The 17,760-nt window shown below is 36.0% G+C and overlaps 1 protein-coding gene across 7 annotated transcripts in view; it reads right to left on the bottom strand.

Annotated features, from left to right (window-relative positions):
- The window catches only part of TTLL7 (tubulin tyrosine ligase like 7), a 74,281-nt gene that overhangs the window by 23,131 nt on the left and 33,390 nt on the right, over positions 1-17,760 (bottom strand). For all 7 annotated transcript variants that reach the window (XR_014695680.1, XM_084528521.1, XM_084528522.1 and 4 more), the window contains 6 exons: positions 9,995-10,089; positions 8,487-8,634; positions 8,335-8,408; positions 5,266-5,401; positions 4,375-4,461; positions 6-201 (listed from right to left, as the gene is read on the bottom strand). Coding sequence is in view for 6 of the 7 variants with exons in the window: in XM_084528521.1 (XP_084384647.1) it covers positions 6-201; positions 4,375-4,461; positions 5,266-5,401; positions 8,335-8,408; positions 8,487-8,634; positions 9,995-10,089 (736 nt within the window). In the remaining variant the exon portion in view is untranslated. The remainder of the gene's footprint in view (positions 1-5; positions 202-4,374; positions 4,462-5,265; positions 5,402-8,334; positions 8,409-8,486; positions 8,635-9,994; positions 10,090-17,760) is intronic.

Here is a 17,760-nt window from a genome sequence, read left to right as displayed (position 1 = left end):
CTTACCTGATCGTTCCAAGGACTTGTATTTATTTTCTTCAAGATCATATGATACTTTTTTCTCTTTTTTTTCATTATGATCTTCCTTTTCAGTTTCTTCTCCCGACTCTGACATACTGCTACCACTATAACAGCTGCTATCACTATTGTAGTTCTTAAGTTTTCTTAAGGGCTGTGCACTTTCTGGCATAGAATACAAGGGCTAAAGCAAAATAAATAAATGAAAAAAAAATAAATTCCTTCATAATCCCAAAAGAACACTTTACTATCGCATTATGTCTCTGATTCAGAGAGGTTCATTTATAAACATTAAGACTGTCTCAAATTTTTTAGTACCTTATTAAACTAATGACACAATAATTCCAAACTTTCTCATAAAAATATCAGCATAATATAGTAAGGCAAAAATGTTAGTTTATTTCAAGTAGGATTTACACTACCTGATATATATTATAGTTTAAAACAGTGAATCAAATTATACAGAACATCATTTGCAATCAGTTGCAATCCCTAACTGATATTTGCCATAACTGAAGGTGTTCTGTAACAGTGATCACTGTGAAGTAATCATCAGGGAACTTTGTCTGGTACACTTCTGAAAGAGAAAGTGATTAATCCACATCCTGTAGAAGGCAGAATCTGGAGGGATATAGAAAGCTATGCTAGATACCTTTGGCATCCCATATGTACATGGGATTCAGTCTCATCAGGTAATTAATCTCATGCTATTACCAAGAGTAATGTAAGATAAAAAGCAATGTAAGATAAAAAGCAAAAAGTAGGAGACAGAGAAACTGATGCAAGAACAGAAATGACGTGGGGTTTTTTTCTTACATCAACGAGACAGACAAGTAAAATGCAGTGTCCACCATTATATCTATCAACCTAAGAGGTCTCATATGGTAATTATTTTTCCTAAGTTTTCATTCCAGTAATGGTCAGCTGTAAGAAGCTATGACAATGGCTTCATCTTCCAGTTGCCTAATTAAATTAAGTCTCACATTAAAGAAATACTGTAATTTCTGAACATCTTTTGGATCAGTCTGAAATAGAAGAAACTCTGAGGATGAATTTAAATTGCCTCATTATTTTAATATAATGCACAAAGATTTACTGCGAAGGGCGATATTTTACAAATAAACATATCCTACAAAAACTTCTACTCCAGGCAAGGAAGGAAAGAGATTTCTCCCACTAACTTAACAGTGATAGTATGGTTATGCAAGCACAAGCTCTCAAACTGGATAAGGACAAGTTAAAGAAGTATATTCCACTGTGGCAATTGTTTTTGTTTGTTTGTTTGTTTTTCCCTGGCAATTCCCTGGCAATGTTCAAATTACAAAAATAGTATTTTGATGTCTATCTACCTGCCAAAAAGACAAATGAAGGTGCCTCAACACCTACTGCTTTCTCAAAACTAGGTATCCCAATCCCAAAATGGTATATATCATGGAGAAATAATATATTGATTAGACATTCCAGATGAGTTATACATGAAATAATGAATAATTTCAATTAAAAATCACAGGGGCTTTAAAGCAGATCTTATTTCCTCTTATCAAATGCATGTTTCTAACACTTTTTACAATGAACAATAAGAACAGACTGACTAAGACTTTGCATCACTTAACCAAGAAGAATAAAAAGAAAAGTCAAAGAAATTACAGAAAGCAATGATGACAAATAATAGCCAGATCTGGGTTTAAACTGACCACTTAAAAGTTTAATATTCACATCCATAACAATTCTAATCACCTTGATTTTCCCCTTATGCTAACCTCGTTTTTGTTTGATTAGACTCATCTGATTTTATATAAGAAGAATAAAATAAAAGTAATTACTTGTTTCCTCTAAAATACCTATGTTATTTTATTTCCTTACTTCTTTTTCCTACACAAAGAACAGGTGCAATATAATAAACATGGCAGAGTAAACCTTACAGTGTGCGAGTATAAGGTGCCCTCTAGAGGCTACAAATAAACCAGACATTTCCAGAAATAATTTCTCAGTTTAGGTAGAATTCAGTAATATTTTACTTGCAAACAAAAATTGCCTCCAAGCAAATATGGAATTGTTTTTACATGCAAAATTTATTTACACAAACACACACCCTCTGCCCTTCAAATATATGTATGTGTATGGAGGAAGATCAAGAGGAAAACGTTCTTCTCTCTTCCTATTTTTCCAACTATGCTGCACAGAGTCCTAACTGTTCATTTTTCCAAGGAAGAGAGTGTGCCCAAGGCAAAGCATCTGACTTCCTAAACAGTAGCCTCTGTCAGCAGGCCAGCCACTAAAGGTTAAATGAGGGCAGCATGTTATGACCTTCCCAAAGAACCTTTCATTTAACAGGACTTGAGGTGAGATGTACTGGTTTGTTTTGACTATCAGATCTTGCATGTGTTACTTTTTGGATACCCAAATGGATCTTTATTTGTAGTATTTCATGCTTAAAAAATATTAGTTTTACTACTAGATTACTCTTTTACCTGATAGATTGACAGGCAATAGTAAATTATACTGCCTACCTCACCAGATTTATATAGAGACAGATATTAGACACCATGTATATCACAGTAGACCTTTACAAAGAGGTAGCCAATCAAATGCACATTATTACCTATATTCACCTTACTCCTTAAAGGAAAGGGGTGATACTCTTTCAGTGCAAGATACAAGGACCATCCGAAACAGACACCCGTATTTCAAAGAGACTGCATAGGATATTACACAACTAGAGAAGTCCCCAGTCACATGCCTTCACTGTGTGTATGGCTTAAAGGATTGAGAAGTATACCAGGACCCTAAGAAAAAGATGCAGGAATGCATATCCTGTACAGCATGGAGTCTGCACACTGCAAAGAAAAGAAACAACCTCCTTCGATACGCTAGTTTCATTTCCCTTTCATTTGATCTCATAAATTTTAAGGCAACAAGTGGGAATTCTGCAATATGCAGAATTTTTTCTCTGTCCTATTAATGCAATGTTGATCTGATGTAACAGCTTCTAAGCTACAGAATTAATTTGTCTACTATAAAAGAAGACCACATCATATAATCTCACTCAGAAATTGAGACTTCAACTTAAAACTACTTAAAAGAAGTTTTTCAGTTTGAGTTCAGTACTCTATTAATGTTTATGGCCTCCAGCTTGGAAATGGTTTCTGTGCAACCAGTGTAGAGCTTATCATCTGTGTGTGCATACAGTCAACCAGATAGATGCTCTTTGAGGGCTGCTGGGAAAAGACAGGCTTCTGGAAACAGGAATGTGATTGGGATGTTAAGCTTGAATTAAGTGACCCTATTTTAAAGAACTGAAAACCAAGCCCTGAAGAATGTGGGTTGAGTGTGTTGCCAGGGTGGACCGGATGTGGTTTTTTGTTTGTTTGTTTTGTTTTGTTTGTTCATTTTTGTTTTGTCTTATTTAAATGAGTCGGCAACTGTTAGAGCACTGGCTCACAAAACTCTAGAATGGATATACCAATTATCTTTCTAGTATGCACACCTGTATAAAAATGTAGATTCTTGCACACATATTTAGTAGCCCTGCAAGCCCGGGACAATTGTCAGTATTCATTTTGTAAGGAAATTCACCTGTTCCAAGACTTGTATACCATGTTCTCAGAAACATAAAATGCTGTAAAAAAAATTTACATGCATACTTAAATCTGTTAAAGGTCAGGAACTTAAAAGCAGGCTCCTCTAAGCAGACTTGACATAAAATGTTTACAGGATATAGTAAACACACCTCTTTAAGCTAAACCCAAACTATTCATCTTTACTGGCTTGCAGATGGACACAGTGTATTTAAGGCAAAAACTCACATGAACTATGTGCACAAGCAGAAAGTATTAAGCTAAAAATAAAGTGCATTCACTTTAAAATCAGATTTTGGATATGAAACTGGCTTCAAGATATATCGTATGACCCTTTTAGCTAGTAAGCAAGCTGCAGATACATCATAATCATAATTAATCCTTTGAGCTTCCATAGTGCCTTTTATCCCATGATCTCAAAATTCCTTAGTAGCACTAATCGATTAAAGATCAAAGCATTCTTCTGAGATAATCTATGGATATAAAAGATCATTTCACACACTGAAATGAAGCAGTCTCTTGTAGAACAGTTGTTGCCATGCACACCGATTCCTCAAAACAGCTTAGAGAGGAAAAGAATCCCACATCCAGTTAAAATTTTAATGGGATTTGGCTGGACAAAAGGTAATTATGCTTCTCTTCATACTTAAAAAACAAAAAACAAGCTAACGGCAATATGAGGAACAAAACTTCCACCAGAATCAGCTAACTAATTTGCTCACTTAAAATTCTCAGACTGGAATAGAATTTAAAAAATATGGCATCTAAAAGTAAAATACCTTAGGCCCTCGCTGCCTGGTACATTTTCCCATTAGTTTTTCATCATCTATTTCACATTGCTCCAGAAGATCCAAAATGTCCTCCTCCTAGAAACAGGAATTTCAATATGATTAATTCAAAGCAAGGCATTATCCTATTCTTCCGAACTTCAAGAGCCAACTGGTAGGAATTTGAAATTACTTTTATTATTGATTCCTAAAATAAGACTATGAATGCCTCCAAAGGAGGATATAACAGTATTTCTTCTGACACATGCATCTCTCTTTACAATCATCAAAAAATCAAAAGTTAAAATCAAGTTTTAACATTTATTAAAGTCTGAAGAAAGGGCTGAACAAAAGATTCCTGCAAAACTGCTGAATGATGCCAATTACAAAGACGGGAAATTATTTCTTAGATTTCAAATTAAATCACATTATTGGGTTATTTTAAATATAGCCACTCTCCTGCTTTCTATCGTTGCCTGCGTAAACAGGCAATCAGGCAGAATTTTTGGATTCCTTAAACTAGCAGAGCTGGTTTTAAGATATCGCTCATTCCAGTCTGTACAAGTGGATGAGTAGGCTGGGGACATTACTGGAGGAAGAAGGAGGCAATTACCAGCTCATAAGCAGTTTCTGCCAACCTCTGGTTTGGCCAGGGGTAAGGCTGAGGATCAGGGAAATTGAAAAGTAGCTTAAAGCCAGCTAGCCTGTCTCCACCCTGGGTCCACTGCAGTTCATCCAGATTCAAGGATCTGGCCCACAAGCTGCACAAAGAATAATAATAAAATGATGGAAACATTATCAAATGCTATTTATTAGCCATCACACATGATTATTGTGAAACTAATATGCAAGGTCATAAATTCCAAGATAAATAACTTAAAGCCAATTTCTGTGCTTCAGTACCTTCATTCTTGTTAAAGGGTTATTCATTTCCCGCTGAAGTGAAGCTGCTCTCCCAGCAAGAAATGTCTGGAAAGCAGTGGCTAACAAACTCTCATACTTTTCAAGTAATGTTTTATCATCAGGAGGGTAAATTCGCCTGTTGGGAAAAAAAATTAAACTGAGTTTAAGTGGAAGATAGAAGATGAGTTCCTTATCAAATAGGAACAAAATGCACCTAATTCAGAGTCTTCTGTAATGCATATTACATTATAACTATAGATGGAATACATATCATATCATGAAACATACACTCTGAATGATGCTCTCTAAATCTAGATTTAACTCAGTGAACACATACGTGATTTAAACCAACATTTAGCCAAAAAGTAATGCAATCAGGTCATTCCTGAGAGGTAAGCAAACACGGCTTTGCAATACTCTGAAATTTCAGGGTGGGTCTGAACAGTACACCCAAGTGTAAAAGATTCATGAACGATTACAAAATATTGCTTGTAAAATTCAGTGCCACAGAATAATTTTTATTAGCAGTGAAAGGACACAAAACTGAAAATCTGAACAATTGCTTTGAGTTAATGGACATGAAATACATTAAAGATTCAATATGTACTGCACTTGAATGTTAAATCTTCAAAAACAAAAAAAAGGAGGAAATACATGTTGTAAGAATTTATTTTTTCCTAGTACATGCACATACAGGGTGACTCTGGTTTTCCATTACAGCAGCTATGCTATTTTTCTCTAAAATCACAGGGAAGATTATGAGCATCTAAGAAACAGGACTCAGTGGTTTATTCATGCTCATCAAGTAACAATGGGCTTTGAAGAAACCCGCTCCAATCCATGCGATGAATGCCTGAAACAGTCAGAAATGGTGGAGATGGGAGACTGATTTCTAACTTACTGTAATGAGTATAAGATAATTCTGCCTGCACTGTGTAAAACATAGGTGCCATTTATATATTAACTGGCATTATGTGACTTGTATGTTTGGTTTGTTGTGGTTGGTGTTGTGTTTTGTGTTTTTTTTTGTATGTGTGAACTTTTTACAAGACTCTCCTTTTCATTTTCAGTCTTTTCTTTCTTGAAAAGGTATCTTTCATTATGATTTTGTCACAATGGAAAAAGGTTGAACACGATCCTATTTAACTCACATTGGTTCTACAACCTGAAGGTGGCTCCAGTTCGCATACATACACAAACTAATCTAGTAGCTGTCAACACTATTTAATGGTGTTGATTCTACTGCTAAAAAAGTACTGTAGAACAATTACTTTAAAGAAAGCACATTCAAATATACGTAGAAATAGACTACAGTTAAAGGCTATTTCAAAGACATATACATACTTTTCAGTTCCTCATAAATTTACAAGTGCTTGGAGGCATTTGAAAGCATCCTATTCTGAACACCACAGGATCCTAATGAAATCAATGGGCTAGCTGCACTTGCAGACAGACGCTTGACTAAGCTACTTGATGAATCAACATCCATAGGCATAGTGCCTACATCAAAACCTACTGAGGTTGATGGAAAAAAAACTGTTCATAGGATTAGGATTCAAAAGTTGTGTAGACATAAAGGTTTCTTTGGAAGTGCTTCACAGGAAGCACTAATCCATACAGCAATACTAGGACCCAAAATTTCCATGATCTATGGCAATAGATTGGCAATACCTGAGACAAGCTAGTCCTGCTCTGCAGAAGGACATCACAAGGAGAAAAGCCTGAAGAATGCTTAGATAAAATCTGTATCTCTAGCCAAAATTCCTTTACTTCTCAGGCTCTGCTGACTCTTCAGCCTTTTTGCAAACATGTGGTATTAAGAAAACACACAGCTGTTCTGCCTATTTACATCTGCACGTTTCTCATTAAGTGACATTTTTTTACAGAGAAAAAAAACAAAATGTTTGCATTTTATTGATTTAGATCGACCAAAAGACTAAATAAAGAGAACATTTGGCTCACTTTCATTCCGCAACTGAATTAGCAACCTCAAACAGGATCAGCTAAAAAGTTAGACTTTAAAGTTAAAGAAAAACCAAGACATTTTTAAGCATCATGTTTCTCTTTCTTCTAGTCCAACTAATATGAAAATAACTCCTTCATTGTGTTGTTTTTTTGATATACTAGTTCAGCTCTATATACGTCAAGAAAGAATGTAATTAAAACTGGGAATGTTACAAACAGTCTCTGTTAGCAAGATGTTAATTCATCAAAAAAAGGAAAAAACAAAAACAAATCTGTGTGTTTAAATAAGGAGTTTACTGGGAAATATAGAACATCTGCTCAAAAAGCAGAAGAAGAACAGCAGTAAAGGCATTCTGACTAATTCAAAATGAAAGATAGAAGCCTAGACCTCCTACATCCTGTATGAATGTTGTAAAGATTGGGTGAATGTTCCCAACATCTCTTCTCAGCAGTACCCTGCACCCTTTCACCAAATATCCATTGGCCTTGCTTTTAATTCTCATTGAAGCTAATGTCAAGAAATAAAGTAAAAACATCAAAAAAAAAAAAAATACTGTTTTCTGGCCAATGCCAATTATAACCAACAAGTTAAAACAGGCTTTTGAACATATTTTACCACAAAAACTGAAGATATATAATTTTAAGTCTACTGAGATCCAAAATCAAAGCGTAGAAATATGAATATGGTATTTGAAATGCCATTACCAAATGTAAGGTTTCTGAAGCATCACAGAGAACATTCAGATTTGATTTTTCATTCTCTGTACAATAATGCAGGAATATTAACACCACAATATTGTCCTCCACCCCAGAGAAAAGAATTGTCATACATGATTATAGAACTGAACAATCACATCTTTCAAGCAAATCTCTTGCACAAACACTAGAGTGATTGATGTCATTTAAATTCTTAAGTGCATACAAAAATTTGGAATCAGAGAAAGTGCTATCCGAAAGAAATCATACTGCCTGGTTTACATTTTATATTTTCTATAAATGCCTACTTATTTTTGTCATACATGTATCATATACCACAAATACTTGTTTCCAATATTCCTAATCAATGAACTGAATTCTTCCCACCAATACAATCAATACAGTTACCTGTAGTTCCCCATGTGCCTATTTTCATGCTCTTCTTTGGAAATCTGTTTACGGACTTGTGCAAGTCTTTCCTTCTACAAATCAAGAAAGTAAGGCAATTAACACAAAGAGACCATAAGCCATGGGCAAGAAATAGCGCTTTTTCATCATACCAGTTCTTCTTTTCTCCTTTCCAGTGTGTGGCGCTGCTTTTCCCAATCTGAGGAACCTGGCAACAGTTTTTTCATTGAGCCTTGACCATACAGTCTTTTTTGAGCTTCAGCTTTCTGCTGGGCTAAGTTTCTTCTTTTATCACTTGTCCTGAAACACAAATATATTATATGGCATGTCAGTCCAAAGAGAAGTATTCCTCAGTAAAAATTAGGAAAGGTTTCTTTATGCTACTGGATATGTTAAAGACCTTTTATAATGAAATATATTGCAAAATATATCTAGCACATTCATTCCCACAGGCCCTCACATAATGCAGGTTTTGATAGCTACATAACAGGAAGAGGAATTCAGACATCAATTTTCAGAACTCAAATTGGTGTATCAAGATTTACTGAATTAAGCATCTTAAACTGACCCAATACAACTGAGATGCACTTTCATCTGAAGTAAATCATCTGTAATTTTCAGTCAGTCACGTGGTTTACAACATACAAATTAGTAGTCAAATGCTCATTAAGATTTTATATTTTTTTTAGTATTAACTTTTATGGCTACAATATCTTCACACCTTAAATTGTACTATAATAATTCTGTACTATAATATAATGTACAAATAAGGTTGCAGCTATGTTCACAGAATCACAGAATTTCTAGGTTGGAAGAGACCTCAAGATCATCGAGTCCAACCTCTGACCTAACGCTAACAGTCCCCACTAAACCATTTCCCTAAGCTCTACATCTAAACGTCTTTTAAAGACTTCCAGGGATGGTGACTCCACCACTTCCCTGGGCAGCCTGTTCCAGTGCCTCACAACCCTCTCAGATGTTAGGAAGAACTTCTTCACTAACCTAAAACTCCCCTGGCTCAACTTAAGCCCATTCCCCCTCGTCCTGTCACCAGGCACGTGGGAGAACAGGCCAACCCCCACCTCGCTACAGCCTCCCTTGAGGTACCTATAAAGAGCGATAAGGTCGCCCCTGAGCCTCCTCTTCTCCAGGCTGAACAAGCCCAGCTCCCTCAGCCGCTCCTCGTAGGACTTGTTCTCCAGGCCCCTCACCAGCTTCGTCACCCTTCTCTGCACCCGCTCACTTCTGTTCCTGAAGTTCAGATTTTCTTCAGCATATCCCAACTACCAGGCTTTCTTATAGAGCAGTATAGCTTTTGATTGTGTATTAAACTATTGCCAAAGCAAATTTCCTACAACTGCGCTCACATTCTCACTTAGAGACCTGTTTGAGAAACCATTTAAAAGGTATGAAAATGACCATTATCACTTCGTTTTTGGGAAGCACAAACAAGAATAAAAGTTAAATTTGGATTAATTTCAATAGCAAAACTGACAGCAATGGAAGCATTTACTTTTTTTTAAATACGAAGGTGGAAAAAAATGTTTTCATGTTCTATTAGTCCAATGCAAAGAATAAATAAATAAGTTCACATACAAAACGAAACAACACATTTAAAGCCAGAAGGACAGCCAGACTGAAAAAAAGAGAACAAGTTTACCGTATGTTGAGAAGCTTTAACGCATTTAGAAGAACACCCTTTTTTACATCGTAGTCTATTTTTTGATCAGTTCCAAAGCTTGGAGCACGATTAATCTGAAAAAAAAAAAACAAAAAAAAACGAGATGCATAATACTCAGGAATGTTCAGCTTCAACGGACATGCATCTATTGTAACAGGCTTTGGAGAAGCCATTCTTTCACACATAGCAAAGAGTAAGATGATACATGTTGATAAACTCATTTTGGTTTGTATTTTTGAAATAATTAGAGCATTAAACATCACAGATACTAAGGAGTGAGATGTATCTTTCAGCCACCAATTCATCCAGTCACAATGAACATGATTCAAGTATTGGCACTGTAAATTCAGCCTAATGTATTCTTGGTGGCTGAGACAAGAAATTTACCAGGAAAAATGCTGCTAAATTCATTATAACCATTTATTTACAATACTGTAGGAGTCCAGTACAGGAAGAGTTAAACTCTTTCTTAGTTCCCAGTCTGACATCAATTTTGAATATGGTTCTTCTCTGAAAAGTAGCTTGTAAGAACAGAAAGTTCTAATTCAAGGTCTTCTCAAGTACATTTAAATAACTATTCTGATACGCCTTAAAGCAAAACCTTGAGGTCTAACTTATTAAATCAGTACATAGTAAGAAAACATAAAACATAACTGTATCAATAACAAAAACGTATAACCTAAGTATAGGACAAGATTATGTTACTATAAACACAGAGGAACAAGGGAAATTAATCTGGAAATCAATGAGACCAAATCACACACTTAACAGCCCCCACCAACTATCATATAACCACAGCCAAGCTTTGCAGCACCTGCAGGAGAACAGCTTACAGAAAAGCTTTGATAGAGGATGAAGTAAATGCATCAACATCTCCAGGAATGCCCTCCAGCCCTGTGTAAAAATTTATACATGAGCAACAAGTGCTAATAAGAGGCAGAAATCATGCTGACTGTGAATGAGCAGTGCTGGCTAGGAAGGAACAGACATTAAAGAGTTTCAGAAGTGAAAACTAATACTTTGTACCCTATGCACATAAAAAGTGAGATCCAATGTAGAGCTTTATGTTTCAGTCCAACAAATACTTGAATACATAAAAAGCTCACTGAACTGAAAACAGAGATGTAAAATCAAGCCCCAGCTCCTTATTTAGGAGAAATTTAGGAGATATTGAACAATATGATATTCTGTATTGAATTTTTGACTCCATAGTAACATACAGCAAATGATAAAATTGTACTTTGAAGTACCAGTTCTGCATACATTAAAAACAGCTGAGCAGACAGAAATTTATAGTTAATATAGTTTAACATAGTTATTAAAATTTCCAAAAATCTGGTAAATTAATTCCCAATATTTTATTAGAGTCAATGTACTGAATCCTTAAATCTGGTGAGAATACAGTTAGATATGAGGACTTGTTTGAAACATGTAAATGTTATGTTATTTCAATACTGAATGCACAGAATTCCCAGTTACACACACATCCTTACACAACCCTGAAGTTTCCAATTTAGAAGCGTACATAAGTGCACTGTTGTATTTCAATTTATTTTATTTATTCCTAGGCTGACAACAATTTAAGTACAATATTGGGCATAAAGTCTGCATTAGTAAAGATGTTATAAATATATATTACTTATGTGAGTACCAGTGGAAATTAGCACTCTGAATAGCATAAAATTATTTACATTTTCTCTCCTACAGGGTGAATTTTCCCAAAAATCTACTTCTGGCACTTATGAACAAACAAAACCATATTGACTATGTATATTAAGCAGCAAATTAAGGTAGGGATAGAAAAGATGTAAGAAGAATTTGAAATGCTGTTATTTCAGTAGGTATAGAACTAAATTATCAACATGTTTTTAATTCCTCCAACTGAAATCTTCAACTTTTGCTTCATAATTAGAATTTCAATTAATACAGCACGTACAATTAATCAAACTACTTGTGAGCATGGCAGTTGTAGAGCTCACTGTGTTTCATAATTACACACTTGTCAGTAAAGGACTTCATACCTGTAATACTTAAATTAAGCAGTGTAAGTTGAACCATGTAAGGCTCACGTCCCCATCTACATTTGCAAAAGATTCTGATTTTACAGAACTGAAACTCTGTAAATGCTTAAGATACTACTTCACCATATTCTTTCACCAATATGTTGAGAAAATTTCAGCCTGGAATTTTACCCCTTTATGGAAACAGCCAAAGAGAGCATTCTCACCTCTCACTGCTGCAGCTTATTAGTATAAATTTGAAATACTCAACTATTGAGAAGACCATTCAAATATAAAGACATGACATAACAAAAAAGACTTCATAAATCTAAAATCAATTGAATAAAATATTACATCCTTTAAATAACAGGGATTTAGTCTTCATTCAACCTGTAAAACAACATGAGTGTTTTGGAAAAGATCCCATTCTTTACTAAAGTGACTCTAACAATAGAATTTAAAAAGAAACAAGAAAAAAACAAGAAACCTGTAAGCCATAAAGATGCTATTACACAGAACGCTGCTAAAGGCCATCATTGAGCAGATCCTTGATTAGAGATGATTATGAAGTTCATTCTAATCTCTTGTTTATAAGCCTCACAAGTTGTGGGAGTGCTTGTCACCTTTTTTTTTAGCTTAAGCAGAAGACTGTTTTTCCATGGCAGCTTAATACAAATTTAACCTGTCCTACCCTACCCACTTCATTGTCTTCACAGTAGCACCTAGGTCCACAGTGAGTGAAGAAGCTGATCCCAATGATCCATATGTAGATAACCCTCTGCACAAATTATTTTGCGTTGCTCCTCAATCATATAAGTACCACTGCCATCACAAGGAAGGGGGCAGGGAACATACATTCAACAAAGGAGAGGAGGAGAGCAGAGATTTTGTAGCTAGCGCATCCATCAGTTTAAGCACCACAGAACTACCCTCTACAGGTGCATTTTACCTAATGCGGTGTGACTGCAGGCTGCCACAAAGGACTGCTGCTGCCACCCTCTTCATCCTTCCTTCACATTACATTCCCATTCCTTGCATCAAACTAAGTGTTGTGAAGCCCCTGGGTAAGGAAATTCTGCAGGCTGATTTAGTGTAAAAATATGGTTTCTTTGGATGTTGAATTAAGTTTTCATCCAAACAATTTTAAAAGTTCATCCAATAGCCACGACTACCACATAGATGCAGGTTGTCAGACAAGCACTTTGGACAACTGCCCACTGTAATGCCATATTGTTAAATCTTTTTCATTCTTCATTCACTTGAAAGGTAGAAAAATTAGGAGTTATCACTGAAGGCAAATCTTGAGACAGCTAAAGTCATGTACACTTAGTAGATTCCATGCCAATGCCTGAGAGTAAAGAAAGCTCATGTACAAGTGCAAGACAGGAAAAGCCAGCAGACAGCAAGAGAAAGAAACACAAGACTGGCTCTCCAAGGCAAAAGAGGGAGAGGATGCTTGGCACAAGTCACTGAAAGTTAATCTTTTTTTGTTTGTTATAAAAAGAAAATTAAGAAGAAGGAAAGAATTGAAGGAAAGAGCTAGATAAGTAGTCTCATCAATTGTTCTTTGTAATGGTAACCAGATAGATTCTAAATACTTCTAGGTTCTTGGGCCAAGGGACAACTGAGCTTTTACAACTTTTTTATATACTCATTCATCTCTTAATTGAAATGCTGACCTTGCTGAAGGCCACAGGGGGACCGCATTAATGGCACTCTGTGCTCACCTAAATGATGGTTAATGCCCACACACCACTGCTTTATTAACACAGCCTCATTGACTGCTATGGAAGTGCTTTGTTATGCGTCTTAGATACAGGTTTTACTGAAGAATACAAGCAAAATCACACACATTTGTGTATCACTTGTAAAGTGTAGCACAGTCATTCTGACAGCTGAGTCTGATTGCTTTCAGCCAAATCCAAAAAGAAATTTGAAGTGATATTATGTATATTTTTATGGACATAAATAAGTAGATAACTAGAAAATATCTGTCAGATACTTTGTCCACTGGAAAACGTACTTGACGTACTTGGTAATCCTGGGTTCCGCACCAAGTTCCATCACCGACCATGCAGCCTTGTTTCCCTTTCTTTGTGTCCTCTACTTAAACTAATATTTACCAGCTATATTTATGAGCAATATCTGATACAATAAGGCTTTTCAAGCTACGTATAATTTAATAATTTCCATCTTTCTTAAATTGTTTTTTACTTGTTGTCTTCCCAAAATTCTACTCTGGGTCTCCTGTTGCTATTTTTACCCTATGATTCATTCTTCTCAATTTTGAAAATATCTTATCACTTTGAAGCATCAAGTTAAACAAAGTTTAAAGCTACAGCTTAATCTATTTTTAGTATTTACAATACTTGTCTATTTCTTTGCAGATTGAGATTTCTCCTTTAAAATGACTAAATTGGAAAAAAAAAATGCATCTTTTTCTCAGTAAATAGCTCACTGACTTCATTTTAGCAAGGCACTTGAGCACAAGGTCAGCTAGGAGCTCTGTGTTCCTCCTAATCTGCTGCCTTCTTTTAGTCAAAATGATTGCAGTTTTCCAATCCTGTGAAGCCAGCATAGCAAAGAACTTATTTCTGCTTTCTCTACCATACCTTCCAAACAACTGCTGCCCAAGTTCTGGCTCAGCAGTATCTTTCTGAACCCACTGAATTCATGAGAGAACATCACCTGACTCCAGAGTTCATGCTGTGCAAGTACAGAGAGGACACAAACTGTGAGGCCCAGGCTTCCCCAAGGGCAGGGGTATGTCAGAGAGCCTCAACAGCCCTTGCTGCTACAGCAGTTCAAAATCACTCCAATGCACTCATTTGTGCCTCTCACAGCACACTCAGAGAAAAATGGGATCCCCTTAGATGGCTGTTCTGCAGAGCTGTATCACAAAGAACTAGTTTCAGGGCAACCAGATATTAAACTGGTAAGATAATAACAGACTCACTGAACTAAAAAAGTAAAAATTCTGCTTGATGTTACAAGCTTAAAGAACAGTGAATAACTTCACAGCAAAACTCAAGTTCATTTTCCATGCAAAAACCTGCAAGGAAATCACAGATGCATACCATATTTGGATGCCCACAATGCCAGTTCCGTTACTTTATGGAGGAGAATCTTAAGTTCTCTGTACGAAGAAAAGTTTGAGCTTTTTCCCCTTCATAAGTACCCTGCAGCACATTTACTTTGCACGGTCATCTACATGCATTTATCAGAGCATCCACAAGGAATGTATTCCCTATTTCAAGATAGTAACAGAAATCCCAAAAGATCACGCACAAAGCGTCTACACCAGTGCACTAGTCCTCTAATCACCTTAGCAGCTTTCTGCTGAACTCACTCCAGTTTATCAGTGTTTCTCTGTTACTCTGGGGCATAAAGCTGGACAAAGTATTCTGGATGGGGCCTCACAGGTGCCAGATGGATCAGTCTACATCACTTAGTGCACATTGCTGGCCCACGTTCAACTCTGAATATCACTCACACTTTGAGAGATGTGGTATGACCGAATCTGTTTTTTTATTTTGCTGGAAGTTGGTCATTTTCCACAAACTTTGTGCTGATTGACATGCAGAACTTGATCTCAAACAAAAAGATTAGATTTATGCAGGAAGTTTATGAACTATGGTAGCCCAGAAACAATTCAAGTGTCAATGAAACGCAATGAGACGTATTTCCACATGACTCTACTCATGGCTCAGTACAAGCAACGCAAATACCATTACTCTATATACTCAGCTTTTTGGTATCTGCATGTTATTTTATATAACTTTTATAATAATAATAAAAAAAAAAAAATCTATACTGAACAAAGTGTCTTGCTTTGTCACATGTGATCATTGGTGAGAAGTCTCAAGAAGCCTTGGGGAAAGATGCTATGTTAAGAAAATTACTTTTTCCTAGCAAGAATACACTGTCCCTTATTTTCATGTGTCTATCCCATGTTTCCAGACAGGAAAAATGGTTGCTGACTAATCTGTAAGACATCAGTGCTCTAAAGCAATCTTGATAACGTACCAGCGATACCACCACAATAATGACTAGCTACCAAAGCATTGCATATGTATGTCTTCTAAGAGATGATTATTTAGCATCCAATGACCCAAGAACCACGATGTACAAATGACCAGCTTGTGCTAAAAGACACTAGTAGTTTTATCAGGAAGCTACATCTTGATGACTTGACAAAAGAGAATTACATACAGGGCCCCAAAAGTGCAAGCAGATGATGACAGCAAAGCCCTTGAAAACCTAGAGGCACAGATATGTGCCAATTGCCGTGGCCAAATAGTGTTCACTACAGGAATGCAACCTCGTGAACTGGATAAAACTGAGCTTAGGGAAAACAAACAGAATACAGAACACAATCCAGAAAGTGTAAAACAAACCAGTAACAGTAAAACTTGGAGATCATTTGGAATTGCTGGCCAGTGAGTGAACAGTGAGTAAGTAGACAGTGTCAGCAAAAGATTAAAACTAATGCTAAGTCAAGCTAAGAGCAAAGAAGAAACCATCACCATCAACAGCGTATTCTTCCTGGTGCAAAACACAGGACACTGGCAACTTGCCATAACAACCTACCCACCTTGTTATGTAGAACTAGACCTCCCCTGTTTCTTGCTGGCCTTTTGGATCTCCAGGGGTACAGGCAGGGTAAGCATAACACAAAAGAAAAGAGTAGACACTAGAAAACTTGCGTATGTGAATTTTAACTACTTCATTAATAGAAATTAGCAATAATTGGAAATTTTAGCCTAATAGGTCCAACGACATTTTAACAGGACTGATAAAGTCATGCAAATATTTTGCTAGTAGTTCAATTATAGCAAATAAAAAACGTGGAATTGTATATAAGGCAAATTTGTCTCAGTCACATAAATCACAAGAGAAGTTTGGTACTCTGCACTTGAGGCTTGGTTGCAATGCGGATGCAAAACCAAAAAGCAGGCAGCTTGGTCTTAGTTTAGGAAAAGGGAGAAAAATAAGTTATTAAAATCCAAGAATTTCAACTGTATATCTTTGAAATTTACATAAAATAATCTAGTTTGGAAATTTTGGTCAAAAGCAGTAAAATTGAATTTTCTGGGAACAGAAGAGAGATCTAGGTAGCTGGTGCTCCTCAGATGGAAACTGCTAGGACTGTACAGATGCTTGCCAGAGACATTTGGTGCCACAAGATGGCAATCATGCATTTCCCTCAGCTCTCACTTTGATAGAAGGTTCTGGAAGTTCAGTAGCATCAAGGAGAAGGAAAGCTACGTTGTATAATGTGGAATATAAATAAAAGTCATCTCAGGAAAGCAGAGTTATTATAATGTTGGACAATTTATTTCTTATAATAGTTTATTAAGCTATCTTTATAACAGAAAAGCTACATGAGCTATGGAAATAAGAAACTAGATTTACTATCCTAATCCTATTTTGGCAATTTTCCCATAACGCTGGGAACATTCAGGGCCTTGTGATTAGTGCTTGTTACCACTGTTAGAAAGAATGATTCACTCCCTGGAGAGGGTTTTGGCAAGAGGGAAACGGTGGAAAGAGATAAGAGTGGAAAGCTGGCGAAGAAGCCAGAACTGTTTTAGAAAGAAATATACGTATATATACTATTATTACATACAGCGTGTGCATACACACACTAGATGCACATTATTTTATCTAGTACATACATATGCACTGTAAGGTTGTTCTATACTACACTGTATATGGTATATACATTTATACACACACACACTA

The sequence above is a fragment of the Aythya ferina genome (assembly GCF_964211825.1).
Source record: "Aythya ferina genome assembly, chromosome: 8".
Lineage (NCBI taxonomy): Eukaryota > Metazoa > Chordata > Aves > Anseriformes > Anatidae > Aythya > Aythya ferina.
This window is presented reverse-complemented; position numbering and strand designations above follow the sequence as displayed.